The sequence below is a fragment of the Pituophis catenifer genome, unplaced genomic scaffold, assembly GCF_029215685.1.
Source record: "Pituophis catenifer annectens isolate HBS135680 unplaced genomic scaffold, rPitCat1.0.hap2 SCAF_1, whole genome shotgun sequence".
NCBI classification, from domain to species: domain Eukaryota; kingdom Metazoa; phylum Chordata; class Lepidosauria; order Squamata; family Colubridae; genus Pituophis; species Pituophis catenifer.
Window position 1 is genome coordinate 249741433 of NW_027256881.1, and position 20641 is coordinate 249762073.

At 41.2% G+C, this 20641-nt stretch overlaps 2 protein-coding genes across 2 annotated transcripts in view; one reads left to right on the forward strand and one right to left on the reverse strand.

The window, feature by feature from the left end:
- The window catches only part of SERGEF (secretion regulating guanine nucleotide exchange factor), a 75725-nt gene that overhangs the window by 42771 nt on the left and 12313 nt on the right, over window positions 1–20641 (forward strand). The window lies entirely within an intron of this gene.
- Window positions 12402–20641, reverse strand: part of KCNC1 (potassium voltage-gated channel subfamily C member 1) — a 186681-nt gene continuing 178441 nt past the window's right edge. The window contains exon 4 of the mRNA XM_070957443.1: window positions 12402–12508. Within this exon, the coding sequence (XP_070813544.1) occupies window positions 12402–12508 (107 nt within the window). The remainder of the gene's footprint in view (window positions 12509–20641) is intronic.

Below are 20641 nucleotides of genomic sequence, written 5' to 3' on the forward strand. Positions count from 1 at the left end.
GGGGCCGCCAGTTGACATTGTTTGGCCGATGGCACCCTGAGGAGCCCCTCTCTATGGGAGCGAACTGGTCAGTGAGAGGCTATTGGTGGCAGAAGGTGGTCTCGTAAGTACCCTGGTCCTGAGCCATGGAGTGCTCTAAAGGTGGTAACCAAAACCTTGAAACGCACCCGGAAGACCACTGGGAGCCAGTACAGCTCGCGCAGGAGGGGGGTCACATGGGAGCGCCACGTCGCTCCCATCACCACCCGCGCGGCCGCATTCTGGACCAGTTGGAGCCTCCGGGTGCTCCTCAAGGGGAGCCCCATGTAGAGAGCATTGCAGTAGTCCAGGCGTGAGGTGACAAGGGCGTGAGTGACCGTGCGTAAGGGACGCAACTGGCGAATCAGGTGAACCTGATAAAAAGTCCTCCCGGCCACGGCCTTCATATGCTCTTCTAAAGACAGCCATGAGTCCAGGAGGACGCCCAAATTGTGAACCCCATCTGTGGGGGCCAACGACTCGCCCCCAATAGTCAGTGATGGTGCCAGCTGACTATATCGGGATGTCGGAAACCACAGCCACTTTGTCTTGGATGGGTTGAGCCTGAGTCTATTCCTCCCCATCCAGATCCGTACGGCCTCCAGGCACCGGGTCATCACTTCGAGGGCATCATTGGAGTGGTCTGGGGTGGAGATGTACAGCTGGGTGTCATCAGTGTACTGGTGATGCTTCACCCCAAAACCACGGATGATCTCACCCAGCGGCTTCACATAAATGTTGAACAGAAGGGGCAAGAGGACCGATCTTTGCGGGACCCCACATACAAGGGGCCTCGGGGTCGACCTTTGCCCCCCTGTCAACAGACTGCGACCGGTCGGAGAGAAAGGAGGAGAACCACCGTAAAACAGTGCCCCCCACCCCCAACCCTTCCAACTGGTGCAGCATGATACCATGGTCGATGGTATCAAAAGCCACTGAGAGGTCTAATAGGACCAGGACAGAGGAGCAGCCCCTGTCCCGAGCCCTCCAGAGATCATCAACCAATGCGACCAATGCCGTCTCCGTGCTGTACCCAGGCCTGAAGCCCGACTGGAACGGATCTAGATAGGTCGATTCATCCAGTACTGAAGCAGCTGTCGCGCATCCACACTCTCAACAGCCTTTGCAACAAAGCGAAGGTTGGAGACAGGACGATAATTTGCTAACACAGCCGGGTCCAGGGAAGGCTTCTTGAGGAGGGGCCTTACCACTGCTTCTTTCAGGGCGGCGGGAAAGACACCCTCACTCAAAGAAGCATTTATAATCCCCTGGAGCCAGCCTCGTGTAACCTCCCGGGAGGCCAGCACCAACCAGGAGGGACACGGGTCCAATAAACATGTGGCTGCACTCAGTCTGCTCAGTATCCTGTCCACACTTTCAGGAGTCACAGGAACAAACTCCTCCCATGTAATATTCTCAGGACCTGCCCCTGTCATCTCCCCTGGATCTACCCAGTCAGAGTCCAGCTGTTCCCGAATCTGAGCGATTTTGTCATACAGATATTGTACAAAGTCCTCAGCTCTACCCTCCAAGGGGTCCTCCCGCGCCCCCTGATGGAGCAGGGAGTGGGTCACCCTAAACAGGGCGGCTGGGCGATTATCTGATGACGCAATAAGAGCAGAAAAGTAGTTACTCTTCTCCGTTCTTATCGCCACTAGGTAATTCTTAATATGAGATCATACCAGTGTCCAGTCGGATTCAGAACGACTAGCCCTCCAACTGCTCTCTAGGCTTCTTTTCCGGCGCTTCATCTCCCTCAGCTCCTCAGTATACCAAGGAGCCAGGTGAGACCGGTGCCGGGTCAGAAGCCACAAAGGCACGACTCGGTCCAAAGCTCCAGCAGCTGCCCTATCCCAGGCGGCTACTAAGTCCTCAGCCGAGTCGTGTGCCAGAACCTCAGGAAATGGCACAAGCTCCATCTGGAACCTATCAGGATCCATCAGGCGCCTGGGGCGGAACCACCTCGTCGGTTCCGCCTCCCTGCGGTGGGGTGTGGCGGTTCGAAGGTCCACGCGAAGGAGGGAGTGATCTGACCATGACAAGGGTTCAATCACTATATCCCCTATCTCAAGATCACTCAACCACTGTCCAGAGACAAAAACCAGGTCCAGTGGTATTTGACACCTTCCTTTTATTTTCCGCACAATAACAACCCCGTGATATTCCTAATTTCCATCCGAGGAAGAGCCGGTACCAAGGCAATGGTCAGATAAGAGGAGCTTGAGCCCGGCCAAGAAAACTTGAGAATACATCTCAGACAAGCCCCTTCTTAGTTCACATGAGGATAAAGTGAAGGATGGGGAAGCACATTCAGATTTGCAAGATTCTGTTACTACAGCTGTTATAATAAAGATGTTTATGACTTATATTTCATAGCCTAGCCTACTTTGTTGGGCTGGCACCCTTCCCCGCCCTGTGGAGAAGGTTGTGTTAGAATGTATATTTTTATAAATATTATTAGGCTGCCTCAGAGCAACATTGTTGTGTTATATAATTTCATTTATGCAATGAGGCTTCCCTGGTTTCTGGATCTCTTTGTGAATTTCTCAAAACTGCCAAGAAGGGGTTCCTGACCTTCCTAAATATATTGGAAGAAAGGGAGGATTCAGTCCTCTAATGGAAGCTGTCCTTAAAACGTACTTGTTTGTAATTATTTTCTGATTGGGCATCCTCACAGTTTAAGTTCTGTCTTCATAAACTAAAAATATCTTCAGGTATAAATTATGAAAATCACAGCTGGCACATGGTGATCTTAGCTGCGTTCAACATGGCGCGTCCTGAACTCTACTGGCCCAAACTCAAGAAGAGCAGATTGTTTGTTTTTCCTTAGGGCAACCTTGATTTGGGCACAATAAACAAAATTTCTGAAATCTACATGGCCTAATTTACAGTAAGCAATATTTCATTACCCCTTAATGTATCCTCCATAATTTCTGAAGCAACTGATAAAATACATGGCAGAATCAAGATATTAATCACTATCCAAATTAGATATAGTCATAAACTGAATTATCCTTATCTATTTTATTAGGAAGGTAGTATAAAATTGCCTGTTCTTATATGTGAAAACATATCTGTTTCCAGATACACTGGCAAAATCATATTATTTCTTCCTAGTATAGGGGTGTCAAACTCAAGTCCTGGGGGCTGGATCTGGCCTGTGGGGTGCTTAGATCTGACCAACGGGGCCACCCTGGAAACAGAAGGACCGGCCTACAGTGCCTCTGCCAGTGAAAATGGATCTCAGGAGGCCTGCGTGCGTCCCTCCTGAGCTCTGTTTTTGCTGGCAGAGGGTTGCAGGAGGCCATCACAGCCCAAACGGAACTCGAGAGCCTGTTTTCACTGGCAGAGCACTTGGGCCACCATAGGCACCCCCAACATGAGTGACATCGAGCTGGTCATACCCACCCTGGCCATGCCCATCCTGCCCCCCCATGGTCAAACACAACCTTAACCTGAAATTGAGTTTGGCACTCCTGACCTAGTATGATCATTGCAATTACAACCTCATATGTTTGCAGGAAGACAAGTTGTTAAAGAGATTCTAAAACCTATTTTTTTATATTGATTCATAATTAATAAATAGGTTTTGTACTAAAATCAAATAATCACTATCACTTTTTTGCAGTTAGACAAAGAACATGTATAGGATGTATATGTAGTGTTTGGATGTTTTTAATTCAATAGACATTATGTGTTCATGACTTGAAATCAATGTGTTCAAATAGACCTAAAGAGAAAATTGACGAAAAAGGGAGTAGTAACTCAAGTAAGGAGATAGGAAGGGAGCACTTTGCTAACAATAAATGAGCTTATGGTTCAAATCAATGGCATCAAGTGTTTTGAAGGAACTTGCAGATGTCACTTTGAGCCTCTTTCATGAATTTTAAGAAATAGAAGATAGATGCAGTGGCAGAGGATAGGATAAGAATAAAAGTTGTTCCTATCTTCAAAAAGGGTAAAAAAAAAAGAGAATATGGTTAATTAAAGGTTAATTAGCTTGATGCTGATGCCAGACAAAACTCTGGACCAAATTATTAAGCAGTGATTATTAGAAAAGAATGTATTGTTTAATAGGCATTAGCATGGCTTTATCAATGGTAAATCATGCTAAACAAAACTGATATTTTTTTGATGGAGGGACAAGTTCACTTACCATGAGATTGTAAGGTAGACTGTGTACCTTGACTTTAACAGAGTTCACATAAAATTTTTCAGACATGTCAAAAATATGGTTTTGATACCATTACAAGATTCTTATTTGGACTGGAGGAAAGTATGCAATGGTGTGCCCAGGATTCTTTTCACAGCTGTATGATGTTCAACATACTTATAGGTGGGTTGGATGGGAGGTTTGAAAATATGATTCTGAAAATTTTAGTAAGGTCGATGGAAATACCTTAGAAGACGGTATCTATAGGAAGATGCTGGCAAACAGTAGGTAAAAATAGCAACGTGAATTTCATCAAATGCAAGGTCCTACATTTGGGAAGGAAAGAACAAGAATTGGGAGTGCATATTGGGCAGCAGGCCATGTGAAAAGAACTCAGATGTCTTCTGCAGCACAAGCTGTACGTGAACCATGTATGATCTGGTGGCAGAAAAAAAATATTCTACTCTGCATTAGTAGAAGTATAGTGTCATGATCAGAAGAAGTCCTTGCTCTGCCGCTGCCAAAAAAAACCAATGCAGTTCTAGGCTGCATTAATAGAGAGATGGACTCAAAGATCACGTGAAATGTTAATACCATTTTATAATGCCTTGGTAAGGCCACACTTGGAATACTGCGTCCAGTTTTGGTCGCCACAATATAAATATAAGATGTTGAGACTAGAAAATGTGCAGAGAAGAGCAACAAAGATGATTAGGGAAGCTAAAACATATGAAGAACAGTTGCAGGAACTGGGTATGTCAAGTTTAATGAAAAGAAAGACTAGGGGAGACATGATAGCTGTGTTCCAATATCTCAGGGGTTGCCACAAAGAAGAGGGAGTCAAACTATTCTTCAAAGCACCTGAGGGTAGGACAAGAAGTAATGGGTGGAAACTAATCAAGGAGAGAAGCAACCAAGGACTAAGGAGAAATTTCCTGACAGAACAATTATCAGTGGAATAACTTGCCTCCAGAAGTTGTGAATGCTCCAATACTGGAAGTTTTTAAGAAGAGTTTGGACAACCATTTGTCTGAAATGGTATAATGTTTCCGGCCTAAGCGAGGGATTGGACTAGAAGACCCAAAAGTCCTTTCCAACCTGTTCTCTCCTATTCCTATTCCTATTCCTATTCCTATTCCTATTCTATTCTATTCTATTCTATTCTATTCTATTCTATTCTATTCTATTCTATTCTATTCTATTCTATTCTATTCTATTCTATTCTATTCTATCCTATCCTATCCTATCCTATCCTATCCTTATTCCTATTCCTATTCCTATTCCTATTCCTATTCCTATTATTTCTATTCCTATTATTTCTATTTCTATTTCTATTTCTATTCTTCTCCATGGTGGTCAAACCACACTTTGTATATTTCGTCTAGTTTGGTTGCATTTTAGGAAGGAGATTGTCCAATGAAGAACAACCCAGATGATAAAAGGCCTGGAAGGAGAAGCTTAGTCGAATAGTTGATAGTCTGTTGTTTAGCCTGGAAAGGAAAAATAATAGGGAGACGCGATTATTGTTCTAAAATGCCTGAAAGGCTGTGGAAGACAATGCAGAATTGTTCATACACTAGCTGTTCGAGAAGACAAGGGAGGGACAATGGGTTTAAATTACAGAAAAGTAGATTTTGGTTAGAATCAGGAATATTTTCATAACTGTCCTATATGAATAAAGAAGGTGGATTGTTCTTTACTGAAGGTATTTAATAGCTGTCTGTTGGGAATGCTAAAATATCGAATTCCTGCATTTGGCAGAGAATTAGATATTTCCAAAGTCCCTTGTAGCACTTACATTCTACGATTCTGTGGAAAAAAAATTGTTATGAATTTATGAATCTAAATTTAGATTCCAAATAAATGTGTATGTGAAATATTCTAGTAGGGCTTTGTTGAAACTATGCTTCCTTTGAATGCCTGCTTTTTGCCAAGGAAGAGTCACATCTGTTTAGCAGAGAATGAGTTAAGCTCTGTGTGTAGGCAGCTCACTAAAATGGGCAATGAAGCAGCAGAATTCAATTTGCAGTAGTGACCTAAGAAGGACTATTTTTAGTAAAAAAAAAAAAAAAAATAGGTCAGAGGAAATACAGTCCTATAAACCAAAAAATAAAAAGCCTCCTCCTGCTCTGCCTCCCCTGGCTTGTTTACCTGTGTAACAAGATGGCTCCAAGGTGGAGAAACCAGATTAAGTATTATTGTATGATCAGTCCTTGAATCTTCCATTGTGAAATCATTTATACTTAAGCTTGTTCTTTAAAATTTATCCTCCATATTTTGACCAGTATTATACTTTTTGGTATAAAAAGCATACTGGTATAAAGATAGATCAACATTATGAAATAGATAGGACTTGTTAAATTCTCTGGTCCCAGTGAACAACTCAGATTGGATCCTGCAAAATTATCCTGGGACATATATATTCACCTTCATTCATGTGGTAAAAATAACTGTAAAATTAGATCCATCATGTGAGGACTTATGATTGCAATTTTTTCCAATGGAAAATCCAGTCTCAATTGTGGTCGTAAATCAAGGACTACCTGGACCATTTGAAAATCAATTTTAGGCACTATAACTCACATCTCCTAGTTTTTAGCCTGGTGCCTTAACCCTGCACAAAATGGCTGTTTGGCAACAGTTACTAGGATGAAAACAACCACCAATCACTTCCTATAGAGGTGACAAGTTTTAACAGAGAGATAAACCCATGCATTGCAAAAAAGAAAGATTTGGAATACTTCCTGCCTCTCTATTGCATTAGTCTTCTGGTATCAATAGAACAGTTATAGCTAGCATAATAAGTGGTTAAGGATAACCACAACATATGAAGGACTATAGCTTCTTTACATCTTCAGTATTTGGTCCTTAAAGCAATATTCTATTGCCCTCCCAATATTAGCAGTGATTTCTGAATATTCTTAGGACTTGCACTATTTTCTAAAAAAAGCATTATTAATATGGCACTGAGATGTTGGACTCTGGGATACCAGTGGTTTTGTAAGTTTGGTATGTTTAGGCTTGGTGGAGTCTTACCTAGAGCAGCCCAATTCCAGTCTGGGGTGAAGTATGGATTGATGGGGAAGGTGGTGACAGCATGGAGATGGAAGCTTCATATGTGTTCAGCTGGACAACAGATAGATGGATGTTAGCAGCAGTCAGCAACAGAATGTAGTTGCGGTTTCATTTTGTATCATGCTGTCTTGTTGTAGAGAGCCCTCTGGGAATAAGTAGTGGTCTGGAGATTTCAGCAGTGCTGTGGACCAGCTATTTTTTTGACTAGTGGTATCTTGCTGGAGAAAGCAGCTAAGAAGACGTGGAGTTGACCTACCCATTCCATTTTGAGGCCAGTGTTGGGAATGACATGGTACAGGCTAGACAAGGCTGGCATGACTGCACTGCTCTGAAGTGGTAACAGCATCCTGGAGATAGACCATTGGTGAAATGGAGCTTTAAGTGTCTCTAGATGGATAGTAGGAGTGAAAGCAGCCTGGGGGTCTTGCAACTGCCGTTTAACTGACCATATGATGTAGTGGCCATTTTTTGCAGTCTTCCCTCTCTTCTACTGGAGTGTGCACTTGGAAGGATTGGGATTTGCTCTGCTGCTGGGAAGTTTGGCAAATCCAGTGGGACTAAATTGTGGACTCCAGCAAAAAAAAAAAAGATCAGGACAAGGTGATTTACACAAGCAGGTCAGGCGGAAACCCCTTTAATTCACATGGGTATAAAGCAGGGAGGGAAGGATTTGCAAGTTTCTGTTATAGCCACTTACTTACTTACTTACTTACTTACTTACTTAATGAAATTTAGTAACTGCCTATCTCACCGGAAGTGGGCAGCACACAACAAGTAATAAAGGTAGTTTTAGCCTTAGAGTGTTTGTTTCTTGGTTTATATAGTGTGGCTTGACATCATCTCTGAGGTGAGAGATGGGGGAGGAGGTGGATCCTAGCTTGGCATGTTGAATATGAGATGCTTCCCCCCCTGAGGGCCTGGGTGAGAGTAGGGTAGCTAGAGTCTGCCTACTTGAAAAGCGAAGGTTTCCTGTGAAGGTTGTAACAGTGAGGATTGGTTGCAAAGTTACTTTTTCATTACAGTCATAACTGTGAACAGTTATTGTCTGAGGCAGTTGTTAAATGAGGACTACTGTACCTTTAAAAAAAAGAATTATAATAGTCAACTCTCAATTACTGGGTATTACTGCTGTCTCATATAATGTATGTGAAGAAATAAGCCCTCCATTCCATATTTGTCCTAATTAACTTTTGAGCTGCATGATTACTTCTTAGGTATCTTCTCTGTCATTAGCTGCTCTATCACCTTTTTCATCTTAGAAAATAAGATTGGGAACTATTGGGCAGCTAATTATTGCCATAATAGAGCCACGGTGGTGCAGTGGTTAAATGCAGTACTGCAGGCTATTTCTGCTGACTGCCAGCTGCCAGCAGTTTGGTAGTTCAGGTCTCACCGGCTCAAAGTTGACTCAGCCTTCCATCCTTCTGAGGTTGGTAAAATGAGGACCCAGTTTGTTGGAGGCAATATGCTGACTCTGTAAGCCGCTTAGAGAGGGCTGTAAAAGCACTGTGAAGTGGTATATAAGTCTAAGTGCTATTGCTATTGCTATAAATTGCCCTAAAGTGATGATCCACACACTACAAATGGATGCTCCCAAGCACTCAGCTACTAGTTACTTAAATAGAGTTTCTTTTGGATTGTACCAGGGGTGAAATCCAGCCGGTTCTGACAGGTTCTGGAGAACCAGTAGCAGAAATTTTGAGCAGTTCGGAGAACTGGCAAATACCACCACTGGCTGGCCCCAGAGTGGGATGGGAATGGAGATTTTGCAATATCCTTCCCCCAGGAGTGGGGAGGGAATGGGGATTTTGCAGTATCCTTCTCCTGGAGTGGGGTGGGAATGGAGATTTTGCAGTATCCTTCCCCTGCCACGCCCACCAAGCCATGCCCACCAAGCCACACCACGTCCACCAAGCCACTCCCACATAACTGGTAGTAAAAAAATTTGGATTTCACCACTGGATTGTACCCTATGGTGCCAGCTTAACTGTTGAATTTCTCTCTTTTTAGTTTATTTTTTCTTTTTAACCCTAAAAGCTATATTGATTATTGAGTATTGTTTTCTTTCATGACATACCTGGTCGGAGGGATTAAAAAGTACTGTTTATAATAGGTAAACAAGTTTGTAGTTTGTGAATAAGGGAATTGTATCCCCCCCTTCCAATGACTGATTACCAGAAGCCGACAGTGTCAGGTTCAGGGTGGATAAAAATCAATGATTTTTTAAAAAAAATCCAAAAAATCAGATTTTTTAAAATTTAAATCGGATTTTTTGATTTAAATCGGATTTTTTTGATTTTTATCGAATTTATTTTAATAAAAAACTTTTGGGGTAAAAATCTATCGTAAGATAGTTTTCTATTTAAGATACATAAATAATTTAGTTTATTCAGCATGAAATGGAGCTTAATTATGTAGCATGAGGCTGTATATTCTGCAACACTGGGACTATCGGTGAGTCAACAGTGGGTCAAAGGAGTAGCAGAGATGACAGTTGCTCTTTAAAAATTATGATTTAAATCGAGTTGATTTAAATCAAGCCTTTTTACTAGTGATTTAAATCATGATTTAAATTGTGATTTAAATCAACTCGATTTAAATCAAATCCACTCTGGTCAGGTTAGCACTAATGGTCTGAATTTTGGGCAGGTCTGTAAAAGCTTTATTACACCATGCATTCCATCAAAAGCGTTTATGCCTCTCCTCCCCAGGTGGGCAGACCTATTTTTGGATTGTTTTGTGAAGTCTTTTATTCATTACAGACGTGCTGATGTTCTCAGTGCTGTACTTGCTTGACTTACAGGATGAGATGGCCTTTTCTATCAAGTGAAACCTTGATGTTCAGGGTGAATCTGTATTCAGGGAAGAGATGAGAGCATTCCTGTCACAAACAATAGCTTTATAATATTCACTGGCTTGGGTGACAGAGCATGTAAAATCCACGTTGCCTTTGGTTGATCCTGTAGGTTGTGATGCATCTTTGAATAGATCTGTACCAACAAATGAGTGTCTGTTTTGATCACTGTCACTGCTAGTTCATTGCCCTGAGGTGTTTCTCTGAGTTCAAAGATGCTTCCCAAGTGTCCCACATGATCTGGGGATATAAGTAGTCAAGACCAACATAGGCAGAGATTCTTAATTTCCCTGTTGCTTATTTCCTATAGTTATCTCCTACATGGAATGCAAAGCCAGCTTTATTTGGCTGTAGTGCTAAGCAAATCCTTTGGATTTAACTTCTTTGTTTGGTTTAGAATTTTAAGTGTTGGGTTCATCATGCCCCTTGAGAATGAAATTTGATAAGTATCTCAGTGGGAGGGCCCTTCTTGGCATGCAAAAGATCCCAGATTCATATCCTGATATCTCTTGATTAAGATGAAAAAATTCCTGCATAAAACTCTGAAGAATTATTGCTACTCAGGGTCAGTAATATTGGGCTTTGGAGAGCATTATTCTTATTCAGTGTAAGGCAGCTTTCTGGCTTTCTCTGTTCATTTCCTTCTCTTAACTCCTGAGCTGTTTACAAAAGGAGGAGGGTAGAGGGAAGAAAAATCATCAAATTTTATAATGTAATACTAGGCAAAGGATTCATCCTAGCAATTAACTCTACTTCCTGTAAATGCTGCTGGTGAAGGAATGCTGCAGGTCACTTTGCCTTCACTAAAATGCAGTGACCGAATCTAACATTTAAAATGAAAGGAGGGCAGTGGCGCCTTTGATGGAGCTTTAAAAAAATATCACTGCCTCTATTTCAGTAAAGCACAGAAAAATAAATGCTTCAAAACTTTTGTATTTTTATATACTTTCATAATTTTGCTCAGACCTCATGGAAAAAGCCTCTGGCATAACTCTGAATGTTGATATATTGGTAGTTCTCGTTTAGCAACTGCCTTGTTTAGTGACTGTCTGCAGTTACGACAGATATGAAAACTTTGCTCACCAATCCTCGCTTTGACGACCTTTGTAGGTCTGTAAAGGAAAAGAAAGCAGAAGTAAGATCATAAGCACAGTTGTGGTTTCGCTTAGTGAGTGCTTTGCTTAACACCAGAGTTGCCAGTCCCAAGTGCGGTTGCTAAACAACGACTACCTGTGTACATCCCCTGTTAATCTTGCCATTCTTACTTTTCTTTTTTTCTTGGTTGGTTTTCCACACTCACTGTTTGGAACATAAGCAATACATACATACATACATACATGCATGCATACATACATACATACATACATACATACATGAAGCAGTATGAAATACCAATGCTGTCATATAAACTAATATTTATTTATTTTCTACTAAGGTTTTTAGATAGCCTGAAAGGACGTTGTCCTTCCATGGTGCCTTACAAAAGAGAATATAGTAAAATTGCAATTCCAGAATATAACACAATTTAAAATGCAAAGCGTAGACATCAAACATTCCAAAAACAATTGAACAATAACTACAGTTTACAAACATTTAGCACTGTTCAGTCTAGCAAATGTGAACAGTGCACAGTAATGCAAAACTAAGAATAGAAATCATTAATCCTGAATCTGATAGCAGCAGCAGCCATAATAGAATCATCTCAGTTAAGTCACTTGAAACAAAAATTCTTCCCTTGAAAGAACTTGTACACTTTAGGGGCTATGACTGAAAAATATCCTGTCTGTGATGTCCATAGTCTGTTATCTCAGTCAATTTTTCTCTCAGCAGTTGACTAGCCAGCAAGGCCTCTGATGCTGATTTTAAGATTAGTGCAGGTTCATATGGCTGTAGTGACTTTTAAAGAGTTTAGGATTTTAGTTTATCAACACTTTGAACTGGATCAGAATCTGATGCAAATAGTATAGTATTGATACTATACCAGTATTTGGTTCCAAAAATAACTGAACAGCTTGTGAATTGTTTTCCAGTGCAGTCCTGTGGAGGGAAAAGTGCAGAAGCCTAATCTGGATATAATTGATGCATGCATGATTTCAGTCAAGATCCACATTTTCTGATCTGTGGTACAAAACCGTTCATATGTGTATCCATCTGCTGTAATCGCTTAAGCTTCCCCAGACTTAAATCCTGCAATCTGCCATACTGCTCACTTGGTCCTTCAAGAGGAGGCATGCCCTTCATCCAGCCTCTGTATGTTTCTGTCCAGGTGATCCTGTTCACAGCATTTCTGCCTTGTCTGGATTAAGCTTCAGCTGATTCACCTTCATCAAGTTCGAAACCTCCTCCAGCCACTGGTTTGAGGTGGTAGAACTGGAGTCCTTTTAGACTGATCAGCGGGATAGTTGATGCTTTAAATTAAAAACAAAAATAGTACTTTATCAAAACATACATGAGATTTAGGACGATTCCCCCACTCCCACCTCTCCCCATGTAAGCTCTTTTAGTTAAGATAGGAATGTTCAGGTTATCTCCAGCACAACTCTTGATGGCAGATAGGAATATGGAATCCCATTCATTTTTATCCACCACATATTAGGATAGGGGAAGAGCGTCACTAATGGAGAATGTCCTATGTGCCCAGTCCCAGCCACTCATCTTTGCCCAAGCTTGCATAGCTATTTAAGGCATGGGAAAAGGTTGGGATTCTAGCAAACTCTGTGCTTACTTAAAAGTTTACTCTGTGACTTCAGAATGAAACACTGAGCTGTCAACTGGCTATGGGCATTGGCTTTGGATGGGCACGTCAGCGTCTTCCTTGTCTGCCACCTGACGTCGTGGTCTTTTCCTGATCATAGTTCTTATTCTTCTAAAGTCTACTTTGGAGGTCAGTAAGAACTATATTTTTTTGTGACATGAAATGTAAAAATGTTTGAATTTTACATAGAAATAATGCTGGTGGAAGGGAGGGGGGAATGGCATGTTTCATTTAACAACAATATACCGTTTGTTATATTGATATTGATTTATATATGTCTGATTTCCAGTCTCAGACAATCTATATCTTTCAGATACAGTAAACCTAAGTATTCAACAGTAATGCTGTATAGTGCTTTGGATTTGATTACAAAAAGGTGCTTTGGAATATAAGAATACAAATGTAGTATCTGTCTATAACTCATTAAACCAGACATGATTTTTTTCTTGGTATTGCATAGCTGTTCGTCACAGTTGTCACACATCAGGATATGATGTTGCTGTTTTAAAGAACTGCAGACTACCTTGGTGCCTCCAGTTGCACCTAAGCACCTCATTGGAATTAAGTCCAAATCATGGAACAGTCCTATTAAACTGTAGGATCAAGACATGCCAGATAGATTTTGTGTAAAGGAGATCAAGCATAGGATCACCAGCTCTCTCTATAGAGTTATTCTATCTCAGAATGACATTATGGGTTCTACTAAAAATGTGGAGAACAAAATCTGAGCTTTGGAAAAAGCTTGTGCTGCCAGTGTTCATACTACTAATGGACCATTTTTAATATGTCAAAAAGTCTGGTTCACTGAAACTCTTACACTGATTTTGATTTCCTTTGTCAAAGGAAAAGTAGGACTGTATTTGAAAATTGATGACATTGTCCAGGTAAAAGCTTTAGAACCTACTGTGTAGCTTAACAGTGTTTTGATTAATGGATGAATTTGGGAATCATAGTTGCTCTAGACATAACTGGGGACAATTGTATAGATCTCTGCAGGAATTCTCAACTCTAGCTGTCTTTGAAAAGTGAAAATCTGGAGGGCTGATTTAATGTGACCTTTTTTATTAATTTGCACTGGAGGTTGCCATTTTTTTCAGATAATTTAGAAAATTTGTTCAGCCTTTATTTGTCAGTGGTGCTCTACAAAGCACCAGTACTCGTTCCAGAGAAAAGAGACAAGATTGGTCATACTGCAAAAATTAAAAAACAAAACAAAACTGATATGGCTTTTCTTTTGTAATAGTGTCCAATCATATTTAATGAAATGATGGCATGAAAATGAATCAAATTTCATATGTTTTATATATATCTATTTCTGATAATATGTAATCATTATCATTGTGAACAATTTTGTTTCTATTATTTTAACCATTTTTTATGTATCTTCCATACATACTTGTAAAAACTCTTAATTTTCTTTAAATCAAAGCTCAAGATCATTATGTTTCTTTGTTTAGTGAATTCATATCCAAATATCCTTGAATATATCTGGTCTGAGAAATGGTGGGCTACCTAGACAAGACCATATGATACTCTTGGTTTGCATGCTGGAGTTGTCACTATGCTTCTAAGCGTAATTCAAAATGCTGGTTACCACTTATAAAGCCCTCTGTGGCACGGAAATTAGTTATTTAAAAAGCTACCTATATCCCGTGGTGTCTATCCAGCAGGTAAGAGCCAACAGGGGGCATGCTCTGGATACCTCAGATTAAACAGTGTAATATTTTGGGAGCAAGAAAGTGAACCTTCTCTATCGGATCTGACCTTTGGGATGAGATTCCCCCCCCCCCCCCCGAGATCCAGTTGATTTCCACCCTGATGGTGTTCTGGAAGGCTGTTCTGGCTGTTCTTTTGGGTCTTTGAATAGGGTGGATGGAACCCTTGTTAAATTTAATCATATTTTCATAAGTTCTGATATTAGTGCTCCAGGTTTGCCACATTGCTTATTTCCTCTTGTATTATTTATTTATCTTATGTATTTGTTATTATATTGTGAGCTGCCCAAAGTGAGTCTGGAGTTGGGTAGAAAATAAAGTAAAAGTAAAAATAATCCGACTAGGTGGTAGCATCTAATCACCCTTACTTAGCTTATATTGAAAAGCTAGGCAGTATTGGACCTACTTATATATGAATAGGAGATTCTAGGAAATCCCTAGACTGGGAACTTTTATTCTAGAATCAAAAAATTATTTGCTATTATTGTCAAGTAAATCATATTGATGTGTCCATAATGCCACCAAGGCTTGATATTGATTCATACATAGAGAGAAAATTGCCAGAAAAATGGACTAAATGGAAAGGGGCTTGTACTAATGCTCCCTCTGATATGAATAGTCTCTCTAATCTGATATGGAAATTCAGATGACAGGAATGGAATTATAGTGCTCCTGCAACATTTGCAGCCATTAGTGTTCTGATTGGTCTGTGATTGTGGATGTGCATAATATATTGCATTTCTGAACAGAAACCAGTAGACTTTATTCTCACGAAGCATACACTCCATCTGCATTCTGCAGAGAGCCACCTTGGTGTAGTGGTTAGGTCCATCAGGCTAGAAACCAGGAAACTGTGAGTTCCAGTTCCACTTTAGGCATGAAGCCAACTAAGTGACCTTGGGCCAGTCACTCTCTCTCAGCTCTAAAATGAAGGCATTGGCAAGCCACTTCTGAAATCTTTCCAAGAAAGCAACAAGAACTAGTCTAGACAGTTGCCAGGAGTCAACACTGACTTGAAAGGTTTCTGTCTGTCTACAAAAGAACTAATTAATTTGCCTGCAACAAGCCAATAACTCTTTGATCATTGGGGACAATCCTTTCCAAAGCATGCATCTGTTCTGGAGCATGTTACTACAAGATTCTGAGGTGTCAAAGCATCTCATTTTAGGCTCAGAGATAAATTTTCTTGCGACTGATCATTGCATATCTTAAATATAGGGTGGCTGTTGACACCCAAAACTGCTCTTTCCATGTTACAAAGCTGCAGCTATATTAGCTGGATACCTATGCTTCACCAAGAAACTATGTGATGGGGCTTGATAAATCGACATAGCTTGAAAATTAATGAGTAGTTACAGTCAGTCTCTCCTATCCCCTTGTCTCCCTCAGGCTTGCCCCACAGAAATGTCTCCTATCCTGTCCCCTTCTCTCCCTCAGCCTTGCCCCACAGAAGCCTCCCCTATCCTACCCCTTTCTCTCCCTCAGCCTTGCCCCACAGAAGCCTATCCTATCCTATCCCCTGGTTGCTGCTGTGAAAGTGAAACTCCTCTCCTCTGCTTGTGTTTTGTATTTGGAACAGATTTCTTTTCAGGTGGGGAGGTGGAGTAGAACTCCTTAGCATTAGAGGGCTGTTTGGAAAGTGAAACAGTATTTGCTGTGTGAGCAAGAAGGAGACTGGAAGGAGCCTGGCCATGGCTTAGCTCAACTGTTCTGTAGTAAAGCTGCTTCCTGCTGTGAAAGTAAAACTGAAAGTGAAACTTCTCTCCCCTGCTTGTGTTTTGCATTTGGAACAGATTTCTTTTCAGATGGGGAGGGGGAGTAGAACTCCTTAGCATCAGAGCCTGTTAATAATAATATAGGAAATACTAATGCTCTGATGGTCATTTCGAAAAATCCTTTCTTAGTGAGCACCTAGAAGCCAAGAGGAATATACAGTACATGGCAAATTATATATGTGTAAAACTTACATATATATATATATATATATATATGTTTTCTCAAGTTTTCGCGGGTGTTTGTATGTAGGTCTTTGGTTATTCGGGTCTTCTCCCACGTAAAATTGGAAGTGTCTTGGCGACGTTTCGACGAAGTCTCATTCGTCATCTTCAGGCTGGTGTTCTCGGCTTCGTGCTTCCAGGAGCAATGTGAGATCGCAGCTGTCTCTTCCTTTTAACTGCTAGTGGAGGTGTGAGCTGATTGGGTGGGAACTTGGCTGTGTTCTGATTGGGTGGAGGTGTGTTCTGATTGGTTAGGGGCTTGGCTGTGCTCTGATTGGCTGGGGTTGTGTTCTGTTTGGGTGGGGGCTTGGTTGTGCTCAGCTTAGTCTGAGTTGCAGGGGGATTTGAGCTGGTGAGCTGCGTTGTTGTTGTTTGGCTTCGTGTTTGTGGCCGTGTGAGCTCTTCATGGTGGGTGTCAGTCTGCTTCATGTATGGATTGGAGGGGTTTAAAGTGGCTAATGATGCAGCTGCGGTCTGGCTTCTGGTCCTTGGTCGTGGCTCATTATTATGTCACCACCACACATCCACGCAGAAAGCAGACTCAAACCCACACTGATAATGAGCCACGACCAAGGACCAGAAGCCAGACCGCAGCTGCATCATTAGCCACTTTAAACCCCTCCAATCCATACATGAAGCAGACTGACACCCACCATGAAGAGCTCACACGGCCACAAACACGAAGCCAAACAACAACAACGCAGCTCACCAGCTCAAATCCCCCTGCAACTCAGACTAAGCTGAGCACAACCAAGCCCCCACCCAAACAGAACACAACCCCAGCCAATCAGAGCACAGCCAAGCCCCTAACCAATCAGAACACACCTCCACCCAATCAGAACACAGCCAAGTTCCCACCCAATCAGCTCACACCTCCACTAGCAGTTAAAAGGAAGAGACAGCTGCGATCTCACATTGCTCCTGGAAGCACGAAGCCGAGAACACCAGCCTGAAGATGACGAATGAGACTTCGTCGAAACGTCGCCAAGACACTTCCAATTTTACGTGGGAGAAGACCCGAATAACCAAAGACCTACATATATATATATATATATATATATATATATATATATGTCTTTTTTCCTTTTTCTTAGGCTTTTATGTGCATATTCTTTCTAGCCAGGTTTACGTAGGTAAAACCTGGCTAGAAAGAATATGCATATATATATATATATATATATATATATATATATATATATATATGTATATACAGAGAGAGAGAGGGGGGGGGTTGGGGGAGGGCAAGGTACGTGTGTGTGTGTGTGTGTGTGTGTGTGTGTGTGTGTGAGGGTACAATATGGGTTTTGTTGCAGTCCTTTTTTCTGAAATGTATTACACTGGCTACCATCCAGAAATAATGCTGACACATATTCTGTTTCCCATGCAAGCAAATATGATTAATTCCTAGATCCAAGCGACTGACATTTTATTTTCTGTATGTACTAACATTCTGTAATAAAAAAAAGAGTAGTTAATAAAGGAGATCCATATCATGTAAGAGGGACATGGTGGCTCAGTGGCTAAGATGCTGAGCTTGTCGATCGAAAGGTTGGCAGTTCAGCGGTTCGAATGCCTAGTGTCACATAATGGGGAGAGCTCCCATTATTTCTCCCAGCTTCTGCCAACCTAGCAGTTCGAAAGCACGTAAAAAATGCAAGAGAAAAATAGGGACCACCTTTGGTGGGAAGGCAACAGCGTTCCGTGCACCTTTGGCATTTAATCATGCCAGCTACATAACCACGGAGATATCTTTGGGCAGCTTTGAAACGGAGATGAGCACCACCCCCTAGAGTCTGGAACAACTAACACATATGTGCGAGGGGAATTTTTACCTTTACTTATATCATGTAAGAAATCCCTTTTCCAGACAGACAGACTTACCTCTGAGCCATGACTTCATTGGCTAAATTAAAAGGCTCTTACACAAACAACTAAATATTTCATCTCAAAGACAGTGATCTAATTTGGGAGCCTTTAAAAAAATAATAATTTGAATAGTTAGTGAACCCTCTGGAATAAGGGGCTGGTAGAGTGGGTGGTTTTAGCTGCTTTTGGCAACCATAGTCCTGGTTTCCCTTAATCCAGATTAGTATATGCATTTACAAGATAAGACTTCAGGGATTTCTGCTAGCATCTTACTTGACAGATTCTTTCTGTCATTTTTATTTCTCGTGATCCATTTTACTTCCATTGCAGGCAGCACTTCCCCTTGGGAATGAGTCTGACTCATCTTGGCAAGTCTAAATATAGAATAGTCTGAGTTGCAGGGGCATCATGGAATAGATTCATGTAATGTAGTTTTGTTTGCTAGGATCTTCTTATAGGATCTCTTCTTATAGGATCTCTTTCCCCCCACTCTTGTGACTGCCGTGAAGGGAAAACAAAATGGGAGTGTCAAATAAAATATCTTTGGGTTGTGCCTCAGGCTGTACAATTTATCTAGACTCCAGTCTTGCACTAGAGATAATAGTAACACCACTACTACTAGCAATATATATGTATTATTAAATCTACCTTTTACCTCTCCTAGTCTTTGAAGCAGGCTGTTTTAGAAATCAGGAAATCTTGACCAGAGGAAGACCCTAATGGAGACATGTGGGGAGGAGGGGGGCATCTGGCAGCATCCAAAGTCCTCTCCATCTTCCCCCACAAGCTGTGCCTGGTTAAATATTTGATATTCTACAGGGCTGGAGTCAATTTCTTTCTTTCCACACAGTGGGAATAAATAGAAACAGCAAGAGGAGAGAGGCAATTGGTGTTCTTTCCTATATTTTACTCAGACTGCCTGTGTCTAAACAGGCCGGAGAAAATGTCAGAATGCTCCAAGGTAAAAGCTCCCGCACTGTTGTTGGGCTGGGCAGGAGATAGTTAGAATGGGTATTTTTTATAGGACTGTTTAATGAGAAAAGCATTCTCCAGAAAAGTGAAGCTCTGTCAGTGAAGTTATTGTTTGTTCTCCATTGATCTTCAATCCTGAAAAAGGTAAATCTGCAAAATAAGCTCTTGGCTTACCATTCAGCTGTTTGACAAATATCAAGCTTTCTTGTAATAGTCTTTCATTATTTAATATTTTTAAATTAATACTAAAAAACCAAGTCTTATTTTATTGTCCTCTGTCACCAAAGGCCACCTTCTGATGCTGTTTTTATGACAGGCTCTTGCTATGCATTGTTGCTTTTGGTTGATTGCACTGGCTCATGGCTGTGAGAGCTGAAGTCTATATAACTGGAAAACATTAGGATGAAAAAGGAGCCTGTGACTGAGAGGCAATATGATGTAGTGGTTAAGGAATTGAACTGGGAATGAGGAGACCCACATTCTAGTCCACCCTAAGTATGGAAGCATGCTGGTCACTTTTTCTAAGTCCACAGGTCTCTGGTGAGAAAGGAGAGGAAGAAAAAACATTGTCTTGAGCTCCTGAACACAAGTATCTATAACTACAACAACTCTTGCGATATCAGAACTTCTCTGAACCTCTCCTGTCTGTTATGACCTACTGTAATGCCATTATTACATCTGTCTGTCTGCCTGCGTGCCTGCCTGCCTGTCATCTCTCCCTCCCTCTCCCTCTCTCTCATATTTAAGGGGACGATCACTTAAATATCAGCCAGCAGTATGCGGTAACAGCCAAAAAAGCTAATACAATCCTTGGTTGTATAAACAGAGGCATACAATCAAAATCACTTGAAATATTAGCACTGCTTTATAAACCCTTAGTTTATAAACCCACGCCTAGAATACTGCATCCAGTTTTGGTCACCACGTTACAAAAAAGATATTGAGACTTTGGAAGAAGTGCAAAGAAGAGCAACTAAACTAATCAAGGATAGAAGCAACCTGGAATTAAGGAGAAACTTCTTAACAGTGAGAACAATTAACCAGTGGAACAGCTTGCCGTCAGAAGTTGTGAGTGCTTCATTATTGGAAGATTTTAAAGAAGAGACAGGGACATCACTTGTCTGAAATGGTATAGGGTTTCCTGCTTGAGAAGGTGGTTGGACTAGAAGACCTTGAAGGTCCCTTCCAACTCTATTCTGATTGATTGATTGATTGATCTAACTAAATAGCCCATTT